The sequence below is a fragment of the Dermacentor variabilis genome, unplaced genomic scaffold, assembly GCF_050947875.1.
Source record: "Dermacentor variabilis isolate Ectoservices unplaced genomic scaffold, ASM5094787v1 scaffold_12, whole genome shotgun sequence".
Lineage (NCBI taxonomy): Eukaryota > Metazoa > Arthropoda > Arachnida > Ixodida > Ixodidae > Dermacentor > Dermacentor variabilis.
In genome coordinates, this window is record NW_027460280.1 from 27320701 (window position 1) to 27341741 (window position 21041).

Below are 21041 nucleotides of genomic sequence, written 5' to 3' on the forward strand. Positions count from 1 at the left end.
AAGGCTAGCCGACCCGAGATAGCTGATGGCTTCGTGTGCGCCGAGTTCTCGTGCGCCTGGTCCTCGTTGAAGCTACGGGCAGCACGAAGGGGAATTCGTTCGCCGCTGCTGCCGCTATGCATCACGTGAGCGTTTTGACAGCGCGAGTTCGCGGCCATCGAATGTGATGTGTCCATGTTTGCCTGTGCGCGCGTGAAACCATGCATGTTGATTTAGTTAGTAAGCGAACGTTTCCAAGTTTATAGGGCAGATAAAACGAATATCCTTACGATCGCATAGCTCTCTACTAATTTGCTATCGCAATCGATGCTTCGCCTTTGAGGTGAAACAGCGACATTTTTAACCTTCCGTTGCACACCACCGCGATTTTCGACCAGCCACCACTAGCTAAGCAGGGGGAAGCGTGCCAATAACTTGTTCTAGGTGGCGTTGATCCGAGACGCCGGCACCACCCTCCTCATCAAGTTATCTACTTTCACTGCGCCCTGTTCATTTCTGCATACTCCTCGCGTCTTGTCAGCCAATTACACCAGAAAGATCTGTCAAAGTAGACAATGCTATTCGCTTTCACAGCAAACAAAAGTGATCTATAAACGAGGGGAGCGTTTGATTTGGCGTTTCAAACAACGCTGCGGGTCACCATCCGATACTTTAGTCGGCAGTTGCATAAATATGACCTGGTGTTAACAGCGCAAAACGTAGACGAGACACGAGACGAGAGGGCGACACCACAAGCGCGCTCTTGTCTCGTGTCTCGTCTCTGTTTTGCGCTGTTAACACCAGGATGGAAAACCAACAAGCCCAAGCTGCTATTCTAGCGATAAATATGATGTCAAGAGATAGGAATAAAAACAAATTGGAATAGCCTTCACTTCTACACTTGCACACGTCCATCGATCGAATGTATTTAGTGATACTGCAGAACCCGCAGCGTTAAGACCCATTCAAATCGGTTTTGTAAAGAATTTAGAAAAAAACTTCATGAGCACAATGTGAAGTCTGTGATGACCACTGTGCTGTGAAGCAGTACAATGTGAAAACTACCAATGTGGATGAAATCGTTGCTCCATAATGGTCGCGGAGTCTCACAGGGTCGCGGGTCACGGAGTTTCGGCCACTTACATGTAGCTTTTTAATAATAAAGTGCATTTCAGAAGGCCAATTTTTAAAGCAACTTTCCTAACTTCGAAGTCACTAAAACGTGACTAATTGTTCAGTCATGTCGCTGAACAAATTCGCCTGTCGCTAAATTAAAAATTTTGTCGCTAAACTGACAACAAAGTCGACACTTTTTCGCTAAATCTAGCGACAAAATTGTCAAAATCTCAACACTGGGGTCCGGTGAGAGGCCTTTAGTCATATGGGTGTCTTTTAAAGCGGCATCGACGATATTATCGAGACTACTTCCTTTTTCTTTAAATGAATGTCCGGTACCGCTAAGCCCCAGAAAGAATACTGTCAAACATCGCAGCACCCTGAATTATTAGCGTTTCTGCAGTCAGTTTCGGTTTCATTTTTACTAAGTTGAGACGTCAGGGCGCACATGTGATCATGTGAGAGAAAGAGATTGCGACGTTTTGAGACTCGCTACGGCTCGCTCGGTCGTGAGCTATGCTGCTAATCGGCCCTCAAACGAGTAGCAGTATATGAGGCGACCGAGCGAGCCAGAGCGAGTGTACGTGACTATATACGGTGTCATGATGTCGCAACACAGTATTCTTCTGGGTAATGAAACCTCAATTGACTGTAGGAAAGTTATTAAATATAGCTTGTTATATATTTTCTAGATATTAGAGGTCCAGGACCTTTATTTAATGCAAAAAAATGAATAGTCGAAATTATGTCAGTGCCCTTTCAAAGAGCCCTTCACCATGCTTGGCAATATTAAACAGTACATCACGCGCCATGCAGTCACGCGCTGACGATCATGTCTGCAATAAAACCCCTTGATAATTTGAAAGTAGCGACACTCTCCTCCTCACGGCGCTTCCCTCCTCGATTTTCTTCGCCCACCAGCTGCGCACGGCGCGCTTTTCCTCTTGGGCTCCCGGGGACGGGCCGCAGGATTCTATGGAAGCATGTTATTTTCGGCCAGTTGCGCGCCCCAGTGGGGTTGAAAATTTTGAGAAATGCTAATAACAGCATCGATAATGCTGGAGGCAACGTTTATGAGGAGTTTGGTTTTTTCTTAAAGCCGTATGAACGGGGTATACCGATGTAAAGGGAGCTTTTAGGCGAGTTTTATACTCCAGACAATTTTTCTGCCACATGATCAGATGCTTTACTTTGTGCGTCTGATCTAGTATTGCTTGTGACACATCCCTTTCTGTGTGGCTTATTAAGCGAAAGCCTTGGACCTCTGTTTCAGGGTCCCGTTGTGAGCTACAGAAAATATCACGCGACCGAAGGAAGGCGGGAAGCGAACCAAAGCATGTGCAGCCGCGCATAAGAGATGATTAGCAAAGTAATGATTGATTAGTGATCGGATTAAGATGAATTCGGGTGTATTAAGGAGGATTAAAGTCGATGAAGGTGCATTAGGGTGAATGAAGGTGGATTAAGGTGCATAAAGGAGGACTAGGTTGGGTTAAAGTCGATGAAGGTGCTTTGAAGGGCATTAAGGACGATTATAGTGGATTAAAGCGTATGAAGGACAATGGTGGGTTAAGAAGGATTAAGGTGCATTAAGGAATATTATGGTCGGCTAGAGTGAATTAAAGTGAATGAAGGAGGATTCGGGTGGATTAAGGACGATTATAGTGGATTAGGGTTGATTAAGGAAGATTCAAGTGCATTAAGGAGGGTTAGAGTAGATTCAGGTCGATGAAGGTGGATTAGGGTGCATTACGGAGGACTTTAGGGGATTATGGTTGATTAAAGTGAATGAAGGAGGATTAAGGTCAATGAATGTGGATTAATGTGCATTAGGAGGATTATGGTAGACTAATCGGTCTTAATACTCAATGAACCCCAATTCACCTTAGTCTACCCTAATCCACCTTAATGCTCTTTCATCCACCTTAACACTCCCAATCCACCTTAATACAATCTAATCAACCTACATTGCCCCTAATGCACCTTGGCCACCCTATCCGCGGTCCTAATCCTCCTTTACCAACCCTAATCCATCATATAGCTCAGATACTACAATTGATCTTTACCCAGTCTTTAGAATCCGAGGAAGTTCCGGATGATTGGAAAATTGCCCAAATCATCCCAGTCTTTAAATCCGGTGACCGCAAATTAGCCTCTAATTACCGTCCTATTTCCCTAACCAGTGTGCCATCAAAATTACTCGAACACATTATATCCACAAACCTAATGACACATCTTGAATCTATCAACTTTTTTTATCCGCACCAGCATGGTTTTAGGAAACACCTTTCATGTGAAACCCAGCTTGCAGAGTTCATACACGATTTGCTCGAATCCATGGATGCCAACCTCCAAATAGATGCTATATTCCTCGATTACTCCAAAGCATTTGATCGGGTCCCACACAATCATTTACTACAAAAACTTTCATCACTAGGAATACCCGTCAACCTAATCCGATGGATCGAAAGTTTTCTTTCAGGGCGCAAGCAGTTCACTTCCACAAATGATAGCCACTCTCCTCTTTCCAATGTAACATCGGGAGTCCCTCAGGGCGCTGGCCTGTCACCACTACTATTCCTAATTTACATTAATGACCTCCCTTGCAATATAAAATCGGAATTACGGCTTTTTGCCGATGATTGCGTCATATACAGAGTGATTAGGGCAACCAGCGATTCATCTTTTCTTCAGTCCGATCTTGACACTGTCTCCTCTTGGTGCGATAAATCCCTCCTCTCCTTAAACATTAACAAATGCAAATCCATGTCTTTCACCAGAAAACGCACCGTGAATCCGCACCAATACAGTATTGGCTCATTTTCCATAGATTCCGCATTATCCTACAGATATCTTGGCCTCCATCTAACACCATCGCTATCATGGGTAACCCACGTTCAAAACATCTGCGCTGCAGCCTCTCGCACACTCGGATACCTGCGCCGTAACTTGAAGGCCGCATCCCCCGACATAAAAAAACTAGCATATATAACATTCATTCGCCCAAAACTAGAATATGCCTCATCCATTTGGCACCCATCACAAGCGTACCTCGCCGCTGACCTTGAAGCCGTGCAGAATCGCGCCGTCCGATTTATATCATCATGCTATTCAAGAAAAACCAGTATTACCGCGCTGAAACACTCCCTGGCCATCCCATCACTCGAGTCACGCCGCATTATATCTCGCCTCTGTCTTCTTCATCATTTCTACTATCACCCACGCACGAGACACGAAAAGCTGCAACCCCCGCACAGGACGTCCAGCCGCCTAAGCCATGACCATAGCATCGCACGCATCAACTGTCGCACCCTAGCTCTAAAGTCATCATTTTTTCCGGACGCGATAGCACTATGGAATGGCCTGCCAAATACCATCGCATCATGCACTAACCGCACATCATTCCGGGATAAACTAAATGACCATTTTTCGTGAGGGCAAAAGGCTCCTATCATATTAGATTCGGCACTCTGAACCGTTGATTATCTTTATTTTTACTTGTTTTCCGTGTGATGCCTTTTTCATTGTATTTTTCTCGTGTATTAATTGAGTGCTTCATATATACATCTATATATTTTTTTTCTCGTGTTTAATTCCCGTGAAATTTACTTTGCATTGTATACGCGTGACAAGAACATTTAACTGTTACATACACTTTTTTTGTTATTGTTATCTTTTGTCAATTTATTCTTTCTCTTTGACCTTGATTTTGCTCCCCCCTTATGTAATGCCTTCGGGCCTTTAAGGGAAAAATAAATGAAATGAAATATTCCTCCTTCATCCACCTTAATCCTTATTCATGCAACTTAATCCTGCTTAATAGTCCCAATTTACCTTAATACACCCTAATCCACCTCTATCAAACCTAATCCAGCTCCATGGTCCCTAATCTACACCCTAATCCATCCTAATCGGTCTTAATCCTCCTTTATCAACTATAATTCACCTTAATCCACATTAATTGACCTTAATCTTCCTTTATCCACTTTAATCCTCCCTAATCCTTGTTCATGCACCCTAATCCGTCTTAATACCCTTTCATCAACCCTTCACCTTAATCTGCCTTAATCCTCCTCCACCCACCTTAAACTTTATTCGTGCATTTTAATCCTTCTTAATGCACTCTAATCAACCTTAATCGTCCCTAATCCATCTTATGTCAATCACTAATGATTCATTAACTAACTTGGGTAATCATTCCCTTATACAGGGGTGGACAGGCTTTGGGCACGGAGCAAGAAATATTTAGGAGTGGAAACTCCGCTGTTTGCGGCGACCAGTAAAGGTCACAAGCCCGCGGATATATTTTCATGCTGGCGGCATGGGAAGAAATTACCGCCGTTTCGGTTGCCAGGGCAACCGGTTGAGCGTGTTTCTCCCGTTCGGCCGCGCGCGCCTGACTTCTACCACGGAGTGGCCGTAGTGTTCCTGTATATGCTATATATGAGCATATACAGGAACACTAAGTGGCCGGAGCTGCCGGAGCCGCCTGCCGGGCGCTGCTTTCTTTTTTTTTTTCCGCTGCGGCTTCTACGACGCGCCGCATGTAAGGGGCTTTAGCCGCATGGTGCCGCCACTGCATACGGTAGCGTCGGCGCATGTAACAACTGTGACTTTATCTGGTCGCCCGCGCTCGCTCGCGCCGACGGGAGTTTCACCTCCTATATGTCTTACTCCGTGGCTTTGGGTCACCTCTGGCCTTCCTTGGGTCACGTGATACTTCCAGTTTACAATGCGACCTTGAAACAGAGATCTAAAGGCTTTCACCTTAAAACTTAAAAAAAAACTCAATGTTGACTAGCTAACGCTCATCACCTGCAATACCACAGGTATACTTGCCAATAATTTTTTTAGGGCGCGAAGCAGAATCTATAATGCCACTTCCGACTGAATAACAACAGTTGGCGACGTGCGAGGTGATGGAGCCGCCCCAGAATATTAAGCATACTGAGGACAACCGCAACAAAAACGCTGGTGAGCAGGCCGGAAGAATGAAAAAAAAAATGCAGCATTACGGGATGCTTTGCTACGAGCTATAAGAACGACGCCTGAGCTCGCAAACAATGCTGTTCTTTGTCAGAACAAAGTTCTTTCGGCCAATGTCATGCAGCCACTGCTCCCTGCGCAAGCCGTCGCGCTTTAAAAAAACGGCACAACCATCTTCAGGCTTCTTGCTGCAGTTATATGCGCAACAGCCCGGCGTAGCGCTAGCACATAGAGCAGGAAACACAGCGTACAATGTTCGCTACGCCGAGCCAGCCATGCTCAGGAGGGAAATGGCGCGAACGAAAAAGCAAAACTCAAGATCCGCGCGTTTCCAAGGGCAACGGCAGGGAGACCAATCATCGTGCAGAAAAACGGGGGCAAAACTGGTTGCCGCGGGGGAACGCGCAAGGGGCGAGGAGGAGGCGAGGAGGTCGCGCGGCGGCGGCAGAGTTCAAAGAGTGTCGCTACTTTCAAATTATCAAGGGACTTAGTCTGCAAAGTATTACAGCGTCTCCCTCCAAAAGCAGCTGAAATTTCAAAACAAATGCCTCTCGACCTCCCTCTGGAGGCTTCGCTCCCAGCCAGAGTCAAGGTCACACACACAAACGTCGTGATGTAAAATGCACTGCTCACGTCACTCACCACGACACATGAGTAATCATCCAATGCGAAAGGCGCAACGCCGCCGCTGTAGGTGCACCACGCCGCAAAAAAAGGAAGCGGGCCGCGACGCGTTTATAATATGCGGTCCTCCGGCTCCAGTATGGGAGAAGGCAGGGAAAGAACACCACTTGCGGACGCTACTCGAGGCAAAGGGAGAGCATCCCCGTTGGGAGGGAGCCTACATACAAGTGCTGTTTTAGGGTGGTGACAACACCAAAATTTTGACCGCTATTTACGCCGAATTTCGTGAGTACCCATTTTGGTCCCCAATCTCACTAGTAGTCGCGACACATTCCTGTTTTGTTTTTGTTTTTTTCGCGCTTTAATCTATCCATGCTGGATCGCGATCTATTAAATTTCTTTTTAGTTTTATACCAATGCGCACATTAAACCTACATGCATCATTAATATACAAGTTGCCTTTTCGGTTTACTTTAACGTACACGTCAAAAAAAATTTCTTTCTATTGCAGGTCGTGCGTCACGTATAAAGCAACAAGTTATAAGGCACGGTGGCGTGCTCATAGTCGCATTATCTCATGCCATGGATGTGAACTGCATTAGGCATTGTCGTTGCCTTTCACTTGTACGTAATATATAAAGGGTGTTTTTCAAAGTTTGCTGCAATGCAGACAGTGCTTACTAGCCCGTTTAACTAAAATGGAGACATCTCTGGCACGCTATATGTCTCTGGCTGCTGAGGCCGAAGTTTATTTCTTTTAGAGTTAATTAGTTTCACGTTAACAAGGGTTACGGGAAATGTGGTCTGTCGGCTGGTCTTTCGCCAATTTGTGTCTCACATCTTATAATTTGTCGGAAAGTTTAACCTGCCAATTTAGCTGGCAGCGGTAAGTGCCCTTACAAAGGCTGTCAACCCTAAACAGCGCTTGTATGTAGGCTCCCTACCCGTTGGCAGTGACGCTCGCCTCCTGGCAGACTGGTAACAGCACATTTAATTTCTTCTACCTCCTCCAGTAATGAACAGATTCGAAAAATTATTTAGGTAACACGCTCCTCAGACAGTGTTTGCTGCCCACAAGTAATGACGCCTGGTCAGGCTGCGGTTATAATGTCCCTGTAAATTTTACTAAGAACACTTTTATACTCGTAGAGTTTCTCACTATAACACCTAGAGGGAGATCTAGCATTATCATCTTTGGAAGTTTCCTAGGGGCGCTGGGCTGTCATGCGAATGACGGTATATGTGTCTGCGAGGCTTGTGTTGGCTGGTGTTCCAAAAGGCTTCGTCTAAAATGTGGATATGGCTACACAGATAACGCATTCTTAAAGTAAAATCTTAATAAATTTTTTCACACATATTACATCTTCCAGTGACGTTTACTCACCTACAATGCATAACCAAGCAAAGAAAAGCAAGAACAGACAACAAACTGTTCCAAAGCGAGCGAGGATCTTGATGTCTGTCCTCAAACTTTTGCGGCCCGCCGATACTTTTTAAGTTTCATATATTTATACATGCAATAACAAGTTCTTATAATTAAACAAAACACGTGTTTGTGTAATAATAAAGCTAAAACAGCTTTTACGTGCTGTTTTAGTAGAAAATTAATCATTGTGACAGACGGAACGGTGCTTGCCAGGCGCATCTTCAAGGTGTCCTGGCTCTCCGAGAATGATGCCAATCCGAAGTCGCAATATACCGGCATTCCCATGCATACCACAATGCAGCAGCGCCGGATTTCCCTCTAGGTAATATAGCGAGAAACTCTGTGGTTATACTCACGGACCTGGCGAAAAGTAAAACAAAAAACATGCAAGCCCACACAGGGATAAGAAAGTATATTTATCGAAGAGTCGCATTGAGGCACTGCGACTGCCCAATCAATCTGCTGAAAATTTTTCCACAATTAACTCATGCAAATGTGAATGGGCTTTTCAAGACAGTAAATGGATATATTGCGGGGTAATTGATCTGGCTCGGCAGACTGGTCAGCGGCAAGATGAAGTGTCGCATCTATAACAATTCTGACGGATGGTAAAAGGGTGGCGGTTAACTGATTGACAACATATACATGTCGTCAATCAGATAATTGAGAAATCCGCGGAGTACAATCAACCTCTCTACATGGCTTTCACAGATTATGAAAATTCATTTGATTCAGTAGAGATACCAGCAGTCATGAAGGCATTGCGTAATCAAAAGTACAGGAATGAACATCTTGCAAAATATCTACAGATTTCACAGCTACCTTGCTTCTCTACAAGAAAAGTAGAAATTTACTAATCAAGAAAGGGGTCAGGCAAGGAGACACAATCTCTCAAATGCTATACACTGCGTGCTTAGAGGAAGTATTCAATCTATTAGACTGGGAAGGCTTAGGATTGAAGGTCAACGGTTAATATCTGAACAACATTCGGTTTGCAGATGACACTGTCCTATTCAGCAACACTGGAGATGAATTGCAACAAATGATTGAGGATCTTAACCTAGAAAGTGTTATGCAGAAGACAAAGAAGTCTGGCAAGGGAACAAGAATTCATGATAGCCAGTCAGCTTCTAGAGTCCGTGCAGGAGTGCATTTATCTAGGTCAGTTACTCATGGGGGACCTTAATCGTGAAAAGGAAATTTACTGAAGACAAAAAATTGGTTGTAGTGCATATGGCAAGCATTACTAAATCCTGACTGGGAGCTTACCACTGTCGTTGAAAAGTGTTCACTCCTTGAATTCTACCAGTGTTAACATATGGGGCAGAAACTTAGAAGTAAACAAAGAAACTCGAGAACAAGTAAAGGTTGACTTTAAGTGAGCATCGTACAAATGTTACTGTGTTTAGAATATACGTGAAACACTCTGTATATTTACTGACACACTTCCTCATTTCGAGGAGGACGTGTTTGCGCCGGCCGGGCGGTGCAAATACCGGATGCTCACTACTGCAAACTTGTCAATCCTGCAGGTGGAGCAGGCCATCAAGCGCTACGGTAACAAGGAGGTGAAGTGGTCGTCACAGGGCATGCTGCGCCTGGAGCCGGCTGCCATGCGCGAACTGTTCCGCCCCACGCTGGCACGCATCAAGGAGCACATCGGTGGTGTGCTCGGGGACCCGCGCCTGGGTTCCATCCACTACCTATTCCTGGTGGGAGGCTTCGCCGAGTCGCAGATGCTGCAGAAGGAGCTGCGCGAGGCCTTCGCACCTCACACGAGGGTCATCATTCCACAGGTGTGGCCGCCACAAACCAGGTTGCGCCACTGTTCCGTCCACAGAAAGCGCTCTGTCAGAGTTGAAGTATCGAACTAGCAGGGACCAACAAGAACGCCTAGAGTTGTTGTTACAAACGTTTATTAAGCAAAAAAAAAAGGAAAACCAGAGCCTATATAGTGTCGAACCGAAACTTTTTTCATTCCGGTTCATTGAAAACGGTGCAGGCTCGGTTCAACTCCGAAGCGAAATAGTAGCTCAAGCCTGTTTGAACCGGTTTATGTTCGTTTGCATAAGCTAAGAATAATTATTAAAAAAACAGTATAAATTTCTTTTCTACAAATAGTCCACAGCGTCTTCAGCAGCACGAACAAAAGACTATAAGCATGCACTTCTTTGCCAGCAAACTAGGCCCGAGCAGACGCCGTCAATATTACAATGTCACAGGTGCGGGAACTTCAAGGCGGCGTCACCACCCACATTCTCGTGCCACAGTTAGAGAGCGTTTTAAAGCAAAGCTTTCTTTGCGAATCATCCAGCACTTTACTGACCTTGGCTGCTCGGTGATGTCTATACAGCAGCGGGATGGTCTAACCATTAGACCACAACTGCCTTTTCTTAGTTTCCAGCAAACACCACCACACTTTTGTTATCCACAGAACATGAACGACACTGAATACATCTCATGTGCCAGGCCTTTGCTGAGTTTGTCATCTTAAATTAGGCCACAATACTTCCATAGTAGCCAACCCCAACTAGCTCCTTTTTTTAGACGATCGCAGCGTGTCACACTGTGTAGCCCGGGTGAGCGAGAGCACATGTGCACGTGCACCTGTTTCCTTTATGCCAAATACGCAGGAATGAAATGATTAATCTATTCACGAAAGCTTCGCTTCAAATAGATCCCAAGATAGGCGTTGGATTTGCATATTTTTTAAATTCTTGTATTGCAGAAATGTAGTTCACTAACACAGTTTAAACTAGATTTCTTTTTAGTGCTCCTTTAAGAAGAGCTAAGAGGATGCAGCGTCACTATGCAGTCAGTCGCATGCTCTTGCTGGTGATGTCTGCTTTTATATATCCGCTCACATATTGCATTTCTCGAGGCAGGATTTTGTTCTCAAGGGTTTAGTAATTGTAATCGATAACTCAGACACAAACAGATTCGGGCGCGGTAAAGCACCGATACAGGGGAAATTTTTCTTTTAATATACCACCCACTTATGCACTCGAGCTCACATGTGAGGTCTTAGGCAGCACAGCATGGGGTATTATCTTCTTTTTAAGCGAATAGCATTCTTTGGTTCTTTCGCCCGTGCTGTAGTCGAAGGTCGGCAGCCAGACTTTTGCCGCTGACGCAGAGGGCGTGTGCTCTCGAGCAGCCGAGTTTCAGGGCGCGTCCGTCGCCAACGGTGGATATAGACTGAAAAACCTCTGCAACGGCAGAATAAATATTTCATCAAACTTTATTAGACATCAGGGCTAATCCGCAGGTTGTGAACATAGGCAATGGGCAGCAACGCAAAGGCAGAAATTGGCATCACTGAAGATACGCTTCCCTAACATCGCTAGCGGCACGTGCTGTCGCACTTGATAGCTTTGGGGCGCCTCAACATTTCGATGCTGTGGTGGAGCACTCAGAAAAGATCTTGCGCCGCCCCTTGTGCCGGCTGCAGGAAAGGGCGCCGCACAGATGTACTGGTATAACGGTTCTGTTCTCTACAGTATTGCGCAACGAAACAAGAAGTGCTACATGTATGTCCTCGCTGCAACTAATGTACACTTTCAATCGCATCATTCCTGTAATAGAACGAACGGCTTTCAAAAAGCGTTCGGCTATTCGCTTACATTGACAACCATCGCCAATGGCTCGTGCAGTTTTTTCCTTTTTTTTTTATCGGCAACAAGTGCACATCTTCCGTCTTTTGACCTTCGTTGTTACCAATCCAGAAAAGTGAGCCAATGCAAATGTATGACAAATGAAGTACTTTATTTAAATGTAGTCTCCATGAGGGTTTAGACTAAGAAGTCATTTTGACTAAGAAGTCGTGTGATTTCCATCTTGTAAAACTCCTTGGGTTGCTGCTTCAAAAAGTCTGTAACTGACTCCTTCACGTCAACGTCCGACACAAATCTGGTTCCCTTGAGCTGTTTTTCGAATTGCTCCAAAATGTGGAAGCCGCAAGGCAGCAGGTCTGGGCTGTGTGGCGGATGTTGCAGTGTTTCCCACTTGAAGTTTGCCAGTTTTTTGTCAACCACATCAGCGACGTGGGGACGGGCATTGTCATGGAGCAAGATGACGCCATTCGTCAATTTTCCAAGTCGTTTGTTCTTGATTGCGACACGCAGCCAATCACAATATAGGAAACGATTGAGCCTCTCCAGGGTTAGCAAATTCGATCAGTAATGGCCCCTGATGATCGAAAAAAGTCAGCAACACTTTCTGGCGGAAACAACGGCCTCTGCTTTCTTTGGGGGTGGTGAATTCGAATGTTTCCACTGTAAGCTTGGCCGTAAGCATTGCCACTGTAAGCTGCAGCCCATAAGCTTCGCCCCCCTGGCTACGACCCTGCTGGCTATGCTACTGCAGTGTTCAACATGTCCGAAAACGCAGATTAGGTGCATTTCCTTTGTGGACTAGGGCCAATTGTAACACATTGGTGGAGCAGGAAGGCACTGTAAGAATCTCCCATATAGTATACACTGAGGCGAATTGGAACATCATGTCACAATACAAAATGTGTTCTCCAATTATGTGATTTCCAATCAGTCGGCCAAAGTGAACGGACGTGTCGTCGGCGCGCTCCGCAACCACCGAGACTACGCGACCTTCACTGACCGCCCTTGCCCGGGCCGCTTTCGCCGGGAGTCATATGGGAAGCGGCTTTCTCGCCGTTTCCCACCGACTGCCTTTTCTTCCCGGGACTTTTTTGCCGCTCCCCGCGCCTCTACAGCTCTGAAGCAGTTCCAAGGCGGCTGCCCCTGCCAGGGCCATAGCTGCCTTGGCGTGTTTTCTACACCATGAACCAAGAGCGCCAAGTGACCAGCTCTTCCGAGGCCCATGTTCTAAACGGGCGTGCAAAGGGCCTTCGGCCAATTCACCGCTCTATTTCGATGGAGCATTTATCTACCGCAACGTCATTTTCCAACGAGCAGAAGACTCAGTCGGCGACGCAGAACGCCGCCGCGCGTCCCTCGACAACAACGAAGACACCCGAGGTGGATACCGCGGGCGTGGCCGCCGATCCTATCGTCACCGATTTTTCCTCCCAACAACAAGAGGTGGACACTCCGACCGGGGAAAGGATGGAGGAAGATGCTACCCCGAACATTTACGACGACAAAACTGACGACGACACAGGTGGCTGTTGGAAGACAGTCATACATAAGCGACGCATCCATCAAACGTACGCTAAGACGCAAACCTCCGAGAACATCTTGGGCATTCCGGACGCCTCCCAGCCTACCGTACGCAAGCGCAGTCGGAATCAGAACCTGCCTCAACTTCCTTTGCGCGATGAAAAGATCATTCTGCGGCCTCACGAAGGACTTTGCCTCGATAAGTGGACACGCCCAGAACTCGCCAGTGCTCTATGAAGTGCAGCCGGCTTGACCACCGACGATCGTCAGGACATCATATTCCGACTGCGACCTCGGCCGAACTTGGCAATCATCAGCACACCCCAGTTACACATAGCCGACGCGTTGTACAAAGTGAGGGAGCTGAACCTTAGTCAGCGGGTCTATACCATCACAACATATTTTGCAGCCCCAGACAGCTCATGCAAGGGAATTGTTCCTGGTCTTTTGCCCGGTACACCGTCTTCCAAGCTAGTGGATGAGCTTTTGGCTCCTGGAACTCAAATACTTCAAGCACAAATGATGGGTCAAACCAACGTTGCGTTGGTAACATTTGAAGGACTTAAAGTGCCTCGATACGTGCGTTTCTATGGTGCAGAACTCCGCTGCTACCCCCATCGACCCCGCCAACTGGTTTGCAAAATATGTCACAAGCTCGGTCATTGGGCTGATTACTGTCCTACGCCGCATGTGGTCATTTGCGCGACGTGCGGGACTGACAACCCCACCCCGTCACATCCGTGCACCCCACACTGCAGATCCTGTGACGGGACCCACCCTACAGTGGATCCAAACTGCCCGCGGCGTGCTAGGCAGACACTGAACAAAGCTTGGGTGCGGAAAGCTCTCGAGAAAGAGCAGCGTGAACTTCAATCCTCCAGCGACCCGACCACTACCACAGACACGGCGGAGACCCGAACGTCGCGCACCCCAACGAAGGAGACCAGACAAGTCCGGTCGGAGACCCGTTCGAGATCCCGTCGCAAGTTCCGGACCCGCTCCAAGTCTCTGTCCCAATCCCGCGAGGCATCGGTGCGCCTCCCAGAGAAGCACCCTCCTTCCCCATCTTCCCAACAACCCTACAAGAAGGCCCTGCAGACCAATGCCCCAGCCAAGGTGACCCTGGTCCCTTCAGGGGTGCAGTGGACCCCGGAGAAGAAAACAGCAATGGAGGCTCCTCGGGAGGTAGGTCGGGCGGAGGGTCCCCCACAGCTCGCTCCGCCCCGTAAATGTCTCCCTACCCCTTCCCCTATTACCGATTCATTATCAAATCCCGATCCTCTAATAGAAATAGCCCGCCTACGTCGTGACATGGAGGAGTGCTGTGAGCGCCTGCAAAAACAAATGGACGCGCTGGTGGCAGACATGAGCACTAGTATGCAGGCGGCTCTGGACAGGATAGAACACCAAATGGAGGACCTTCAAATAGGGATTACAGAGCAAGTGAAATCATGTATAGAGTGCACTTTCGCACGCATGCAAGTTCCTGAGCTAAGCGGTAACAACGAAAGCGCACTTTCCTACCAAGGCTCTCGGCTGCAACCTACAAATGTGGGCACCCGGCGCCCGCATCCCTATACACGACCGCCTGCTTTCTCTCGCGATGATGATGGCGCCGCGTAACGCGGAACAACTAGTGGTGTGGCGGTGGAATTGTAGGGGGATTCCGCCGAAAATTAGGTTCCCTACAGCCGTATATCACCACATCCACAAACCCTCCCGATGTCATCCTCTTACAGGAAGTCAATTGCACCCCTTCTTTATCCGGCTACAGCATGCTCTCAGGTGTCTCTCCTCTTGTGGGAACCTTAGTTTCGAAACTTGTTACATGTCGCATGCATATCACTAACGTTGACATTCCTCACCAAATATTGGAAATAATTACGCAAGGTAAACGCAGCGAGAGTCTGTTTATACTCAATGCGTACAGTTCCCCCCGTTCGCGAACGCACTGTTTTCAGCACCTACTAACAGAATTTGGTAGGTTTGGACGGGTTTGTGTGGTAGCCGGCGACTTTAACGCTTCGCATACTGCATGGGGTTATGTTAAATCGCAGGCTAAAGGGACCCGCTTATGGAATGCCATCTGTAACATGAGATACACACAGCTTACCGACCCAGAGCACCCCACTCGGATAGGCAACAGCGCATTTCGTGACACCTGCCCTGACCTTACCTTCGTGCGCAATACTGGCCCAGTCGTTGCGCACGGGCATTTAGAGGAGCACCTTGGTAGTGACCGCCTTGTCATTACGGGGTGCGCGCAGGCCCGAGCGAAATGTGCGTATAACAGATTGGACGAAATTCAGGGAACGTCGCCAGGGCCCACCTGAGTGTCAAGGGTACAAACGCTGGCTTGACTCTCTCGCACAAGATCTAGAGGCCACCACGAGCACACTGTGCACCACAACCGAGACACCAGACATAGACCCGCATTTACTTCATCTTTGGAACGCCCGCAGAGGGTTGACACGGCGATGGAAACGACAACGCCTCAACCGCAACCTTAGGAAACGTATAAACCAAATTACACGGGAATCCCAGGAGTATGCAGAGATCCTTACGAGGAATAACTGGCGAGGATTTTGCGATCGCCTCTCAGGCACATTGAGCACAGCAAAAACGTGGTCGATTCTTCGCTCACTCACAGATCCCACCACAACAAAGGGAAAAACATTTCAACAGCTGCACATCCTAATGCACAAGTACAGGGACGATGTCTCGACACTCCTCAGAGAGCTAGAGAAGCATTTCATACCCACAGGCCTGCCGCCGCAGTACCCTGACTATCCTTATGTAGGCGAGGCGAATGAATTGCTCGATGCAGACATCACATCTGACGAGGTTTGGGTGGTCCTACAAGACCTACGCCGCAACAAGGCACCGGGAGCCGACCACATCCGATTCGCCACCCTTCGTAACTTCAGTGACGCGGATATTAACCACCTCACCCATATCTTCAATGATTGCTGGCGCAAGGGCATGCTTCCCCAAGCATGGCGACACGCCGACATCACACTGATCCCCAAACCAGGCAAGCCTGTTAAGGTTGAAAACTTACGACCCATCTCCCTAACATCCTGCATTGGTAAGCTCATGGAGCATGTACTCTTGCGGCGTCTGCAGCCCTTCCTCAAAGAAAAATCATTCTTTTCTAACTCTCAATTCGGATATCGGGCTCATCTGTATGCCAAAGATGTGCTTTTACAATTGCGGGAGGAAGTCATAGGACCTCCGTCATCCGCCCAGATGAGAGCACTCATCGCCTTAGACCTAAAAGGGGCATTCGATAATGTTGAACATGACCTCATCCTTCGCAATGGTGCATATTCACTATGTGGAATTCGTATGTACAACTATATCCGCACATTTCTTCGAGATCGCGCAGCCACCGTAGGAATGGGACCGCATCAAACCGGTATGATTCGCCTTGTAGGACGTGGGACACCCCAGGGCTCAGTTCTTTCCCCTACTCTATTCAATGTCGCGCTCGCAGGGCTCCCCCGGCTACTCGACCAGATCCCTAATGTCGCCCATGCTATTTATGCGGATGACATTACTATCTGGTCGACACGGGGTTCCGACGGAGCCATCCAGGACCGACTGCAGCAAGCAGTCGATACAGTTTCCGAGTACGCGAGAAAATGCGGCTTAAGATGTGCTCCCGAAAAGTCGGAGCTCATAATCATTTGCCCCCGGAGCCGTTCCTCTACTCCCCCTATCACTGTACAAATGGATGGCACACTGATACCACAGGTTAATCGTGCTCGTATACTCGGCCTACACGTCCAAGTGGATGGCAGGTCAAACTACACTGTTTCCCTTCTATCCAGACCCAGATTGAGCAAATTCTGGCCATGATCTGGAGGGTCTCCAACAGGCGCTCGGGCCTTCGAGAAGAGGACCTGCTGCGCTTGGTGGAGGCATGCGTGATCAGCCGCCTTACATACCAACCTCCTACTCACTCCTACTGGCTGCCATCTTCTCACATGGCTAGGATACTCTGTCCCACCCCTTGAGTCTGTAACCCGTCCAATGATCTTGTCGTCAGCGATACGCCAAGCGCTATCCATTGCCACGTGATATGCACCCCGAGCATGACAAAGGGCGGCGCAAAGCCCGTGTACGATACATTGGCCGCATGCTTGCAAACGTCCCGGAAACACATACTTTATACACGGACACATCACGCGCTCAAGAGGGCTATACCTCGGTAGTTTTGGATGGCACCGAATCCCTGAGAGACTCTGCTGCAATGCGCAGAACAAATGCCGCTTACGGAAAAATTCTCGGTGTTGCTCTTGCAATTCGATGCGCCATCCGTGTTCCTGAGGAAGTGTATATAATGACGGACTCGCAACAGGCATGCCGGGCGTTCCTATCAGGATATGGCATCCCAAGAGCGGCGCACCAAATTCTCAAACAGATCCCGCAAAATACACCAACCACACCTCCCCGCATCCACTTACCCTGGACCTCTGGTCATACGTCGCTGCCGGGTAACGAACGCGCACATGCGGTAGCCCGAGAAATTACCCTCCGGGCGACTCTGCGTGGTGAGGCAACTAGTTCAGAGTGGGGGATCCCTTGCTGCGTTACAAAGACATACTCCGTCATTATACACGCATTCGTCGCACCCACGCCACACCACCGCCGTCCTTCTCGCGGGAGGAAGCAGTGGCATTACGCCAGTTACAAACCGCAACTTTTCCAAATCTTGTCTCTCTCAATAAATTCTACCCACACTGTTATGCAGATTGTTGCCCTGGCTGTGGCAGCTCGCCCACAATCTTCCATGTCACGACTGAGTGCACTGCAAACCTCTTTCCTCCCTTGCCAACTCTCCTTTTACCCCCTACGCAACAAAGAGCTGTGGGAGGATGCCCTCCGCGCCGGACCTCCCGAGGTCCTCCGAGCTGTGATACCAACGGGCTCAAAGCATCGCCGGAATCATCTTAGGGACCCTGGACTGAGGGTTCCTCCCACACTGCTCTCGCCATTCAAATATTATTAATAAAGATGTTTTACTCTCTCTCTCTCACTCTCTCTCTCTCTCCAGTTTTATGCTAAGGAACAGGGCTAGCACAGTAACGAGGAATATTGACGCTGGAACAGTTTGGAAGCTGAAAGTTACCCAGGGCTTTGGTTACAATGAAACCCCTAGATAGTCGCTGTCTAGGTTTTGAGTGCACGTGGTATTACTGCACCTTTCCCTCTCTTTTTTTTTTGAGGGGGGAGTATAGAAAGCTCCGCAAATGCTACAAGTAATAAAAGGAAGCTATTTGTATCTATTATGCGCAGTCACTCATGCTAATGGCTGGCAACGATTTGGCAGTGCTCCAGAATTATTCCTTCCTACCTGGAGCAACTTACTAACCATAGAAGATTCAAATATATATTCTGCTGAGCCATAAAAGCTCGCGTCTCCCTAACACCATTGCTTGCAAAATACTGACTGGCTGTGTCAAGTTTTATAATTTAACGTGGCTCCCTGTACCATATCATATGCTGCAGGGCGTGAGCCTGGCCATCCTGCGAGGCGCGGTGCTGTTCGGCTTGGACCCTATGGTGGTCAACGTGCGCCGGTCGCGGCTGACCTACGGCGTTGGGGTGCTCAACCGCTTCGTGCATGGCGTCCACCCGCCATCCAAGCTGGTCGTCAAGGATGGCATCGAGTGGTGCGCCGATGTGTTCGACGCCTTCGTGCTGGCCGACCAATCCGTGGGACAGGGCGATGCTGTGGTGCGCAGTTACACGCCCGCAAAGAGCGGCCAGACGCGCTCCATCATCCACGTGTACTGCAGCGAGCGCGACGACGTGCGTTTCATCACCGATCAAGGTGTCATTCGCTGCGGCACACTCGTGCTCGATCTCTCGGACACGAGGCACACACCACTGCGGCGGCGCGAGATACAGGCACGCATGGTCTTCGGCGAAACCGAGATCAAGGTCAGCGCCCTGGATGTCGCTACGCAGATGTGTGTCCGGGCAGACATCGACTTCCTTAACCAGTGAAATGCACCGACCCACGCCAGCGGCAGCATCGTGTGCACAGACTGACGGTTCACATCTGCGAAACCAAAGCTGCTGCTTTTACTTCACCAAGAGCCACGATGGCAAAAAAACATGTTTTTGTGTTTCGCCATTGTGGATTAGAACATCGCCAATTCACGACTGCAGGAGCCTGCAATCATGGATGAAGGAAAAATATAGGAGGAAGCATTACGTCACGCAGACAGCCTTGGCAAGCAAATGCTCCGTGAAGCCACAGTGGTGGCCCAACACGTGACCCCTTGTGTCAAGATCATGGAGCAAGAATCGAGATTCGCTGAGACATTCTGTTCCCAGTAGCTGTGCCAGTAGTTTTTATTTGGGGCACATATGTTTGGCTACCCTGCCGTGGCTCTGCCTGCAGAGCAGGAACACTAAAACCGACCGCACAATTTGATGTGCAATCATGTGTTGGGCCACCAGATTGGTGTCACTCGCATTGCGGTATGCTCCCTCCTATCTTCTTCCTTTCTCCATGCCTGCAAAAGCAGACATAAATAGACGGCATTTTCCAGGCAAGGGGCGAGTAGCTGCTTGGTAGGGTGCAACCTCAGTTCCATTCTAGCTCAAGCTAGTTTTTCAACGTGGAAAGTGAGTGTCAGAAGAGCCTAACTTGTTGAGCACTCATGTCCAGCTAGTTTGGGCAGCTCACCAAGAGCAGGAGGCAATTATGAGAGAGCGCATGGTGCAATATCCTGTCACTGGATTTCAGTAAGGTAGCATTCTATTAGTGCACAAGACTGACAAGTAACATGACAAAATGTTAGCATCCAATGCTGCAGGACAAACTTATTTGGCACAATGGTGCAGCTTACTAGACTGAACAATTACTCAACATTTAATATGTGATAAAGAGCAAATTGAGTGCACACGGAAGTTTATTTTTAAGCACCAACACAAAAGTACTAAAAGCATAATCTGGCAAATAATCCGTAGCCTTCCACCAGAAACACAGGAAGTGCCACGTCACATGAGGCAGATCTATGAAAGGTAAATCGTCATCCACCCAAAAGTAACCTGAAGCCCAAAAGAAATTTTTCTCCTGGTCTGCAGATCGGACCCAGCACCTTTCTGACTTATAGGTGGATGACAATTTTTCCATTTGTGAAACTTCAATCTTGCAGGCTCCCATTGAACTTACACAATTATATACATGCCTGCATTGCAGTGAAAACATTCTCGATTGTACAGGGTACAGCCTACATTAATATGAAAATGCCTAGGGGACAATAGTGCTTTGGGATGCAATACAATGAGTGCTCTGTACTCATCGTATTGCTAGCAGTTTGTCAGGTCCCAGTGAAATATGACTTGAGGAAATATCTCTACCATGCAGCTATGATACAGTAAAATACCACCATTTCGTGCTCTCATCTTTACTCTAATGTGCACCTGGTGTACACTTCGACAAAATGGACAATTAATTGCGCTAAGAAAATTTACAGAGAGCAAACTTACTTAGTCCCGTGCTGCAGTGCTTGCTTTGCAGAAGCATATACAAACTGAATGGTAGACAGCAACATTTATTGCCTTTACAGTATGTTTACATTCACAGCTTTTCTTGTCAGAAGCCATAAGTCACATTCTTCATGACACAAATCATCCTCATTTCATGTTTCAACACCCTTAAGAACTGTACATAATGTCCACAAGATAAAAAAAAAAAAACTTCTGTCTTGCCACAGCGGCACACAATAGCGGATGACTACATGGTTCAAGTGTTA

At 47.8% G+C, this 21041-nt stretch overlaps 2 protein-coding genes across 6 annotated transcripts in view; one reads left to right on the forward strand and one right to left on the reverse strand.

The window, feature by feature from the left end:
* Positions 1 to 21035, forward strand: part of LOC142565996 (heat shock 70 kDa protein 12A-like) — a 198181-nt gene extending 177146 nt beyond the window's left edge. For all 3 annotated transcript variants that reach the window (XM_075676667.1, XM_075676668.1, XM_075676669.1), the window contains 2 exons: positions 9664 to 9927; positions 18781 to 21035. In XM_075676667.1, coding sequence (XP_075532782.1) covers positions 9664 to 9927; positions 18781 to 19281 — 765 coding nt within the window. In that variant the 3' untranslated portion in view covers positions 19282 to 21035. The remainder of the gene's footprint in view (positions 1 to 9663; positions 9928 to 18780) is intronic.
* The window catches only part of LOC142565997 (uncharacterized), an 82918-nt gene that overhangs the window by 41738 nt on the left and 20139 nt on the right, over positions 1 to 21041 (reverse strand). The gene's annotated exons all lie outside the window — the stretch shown is intronic.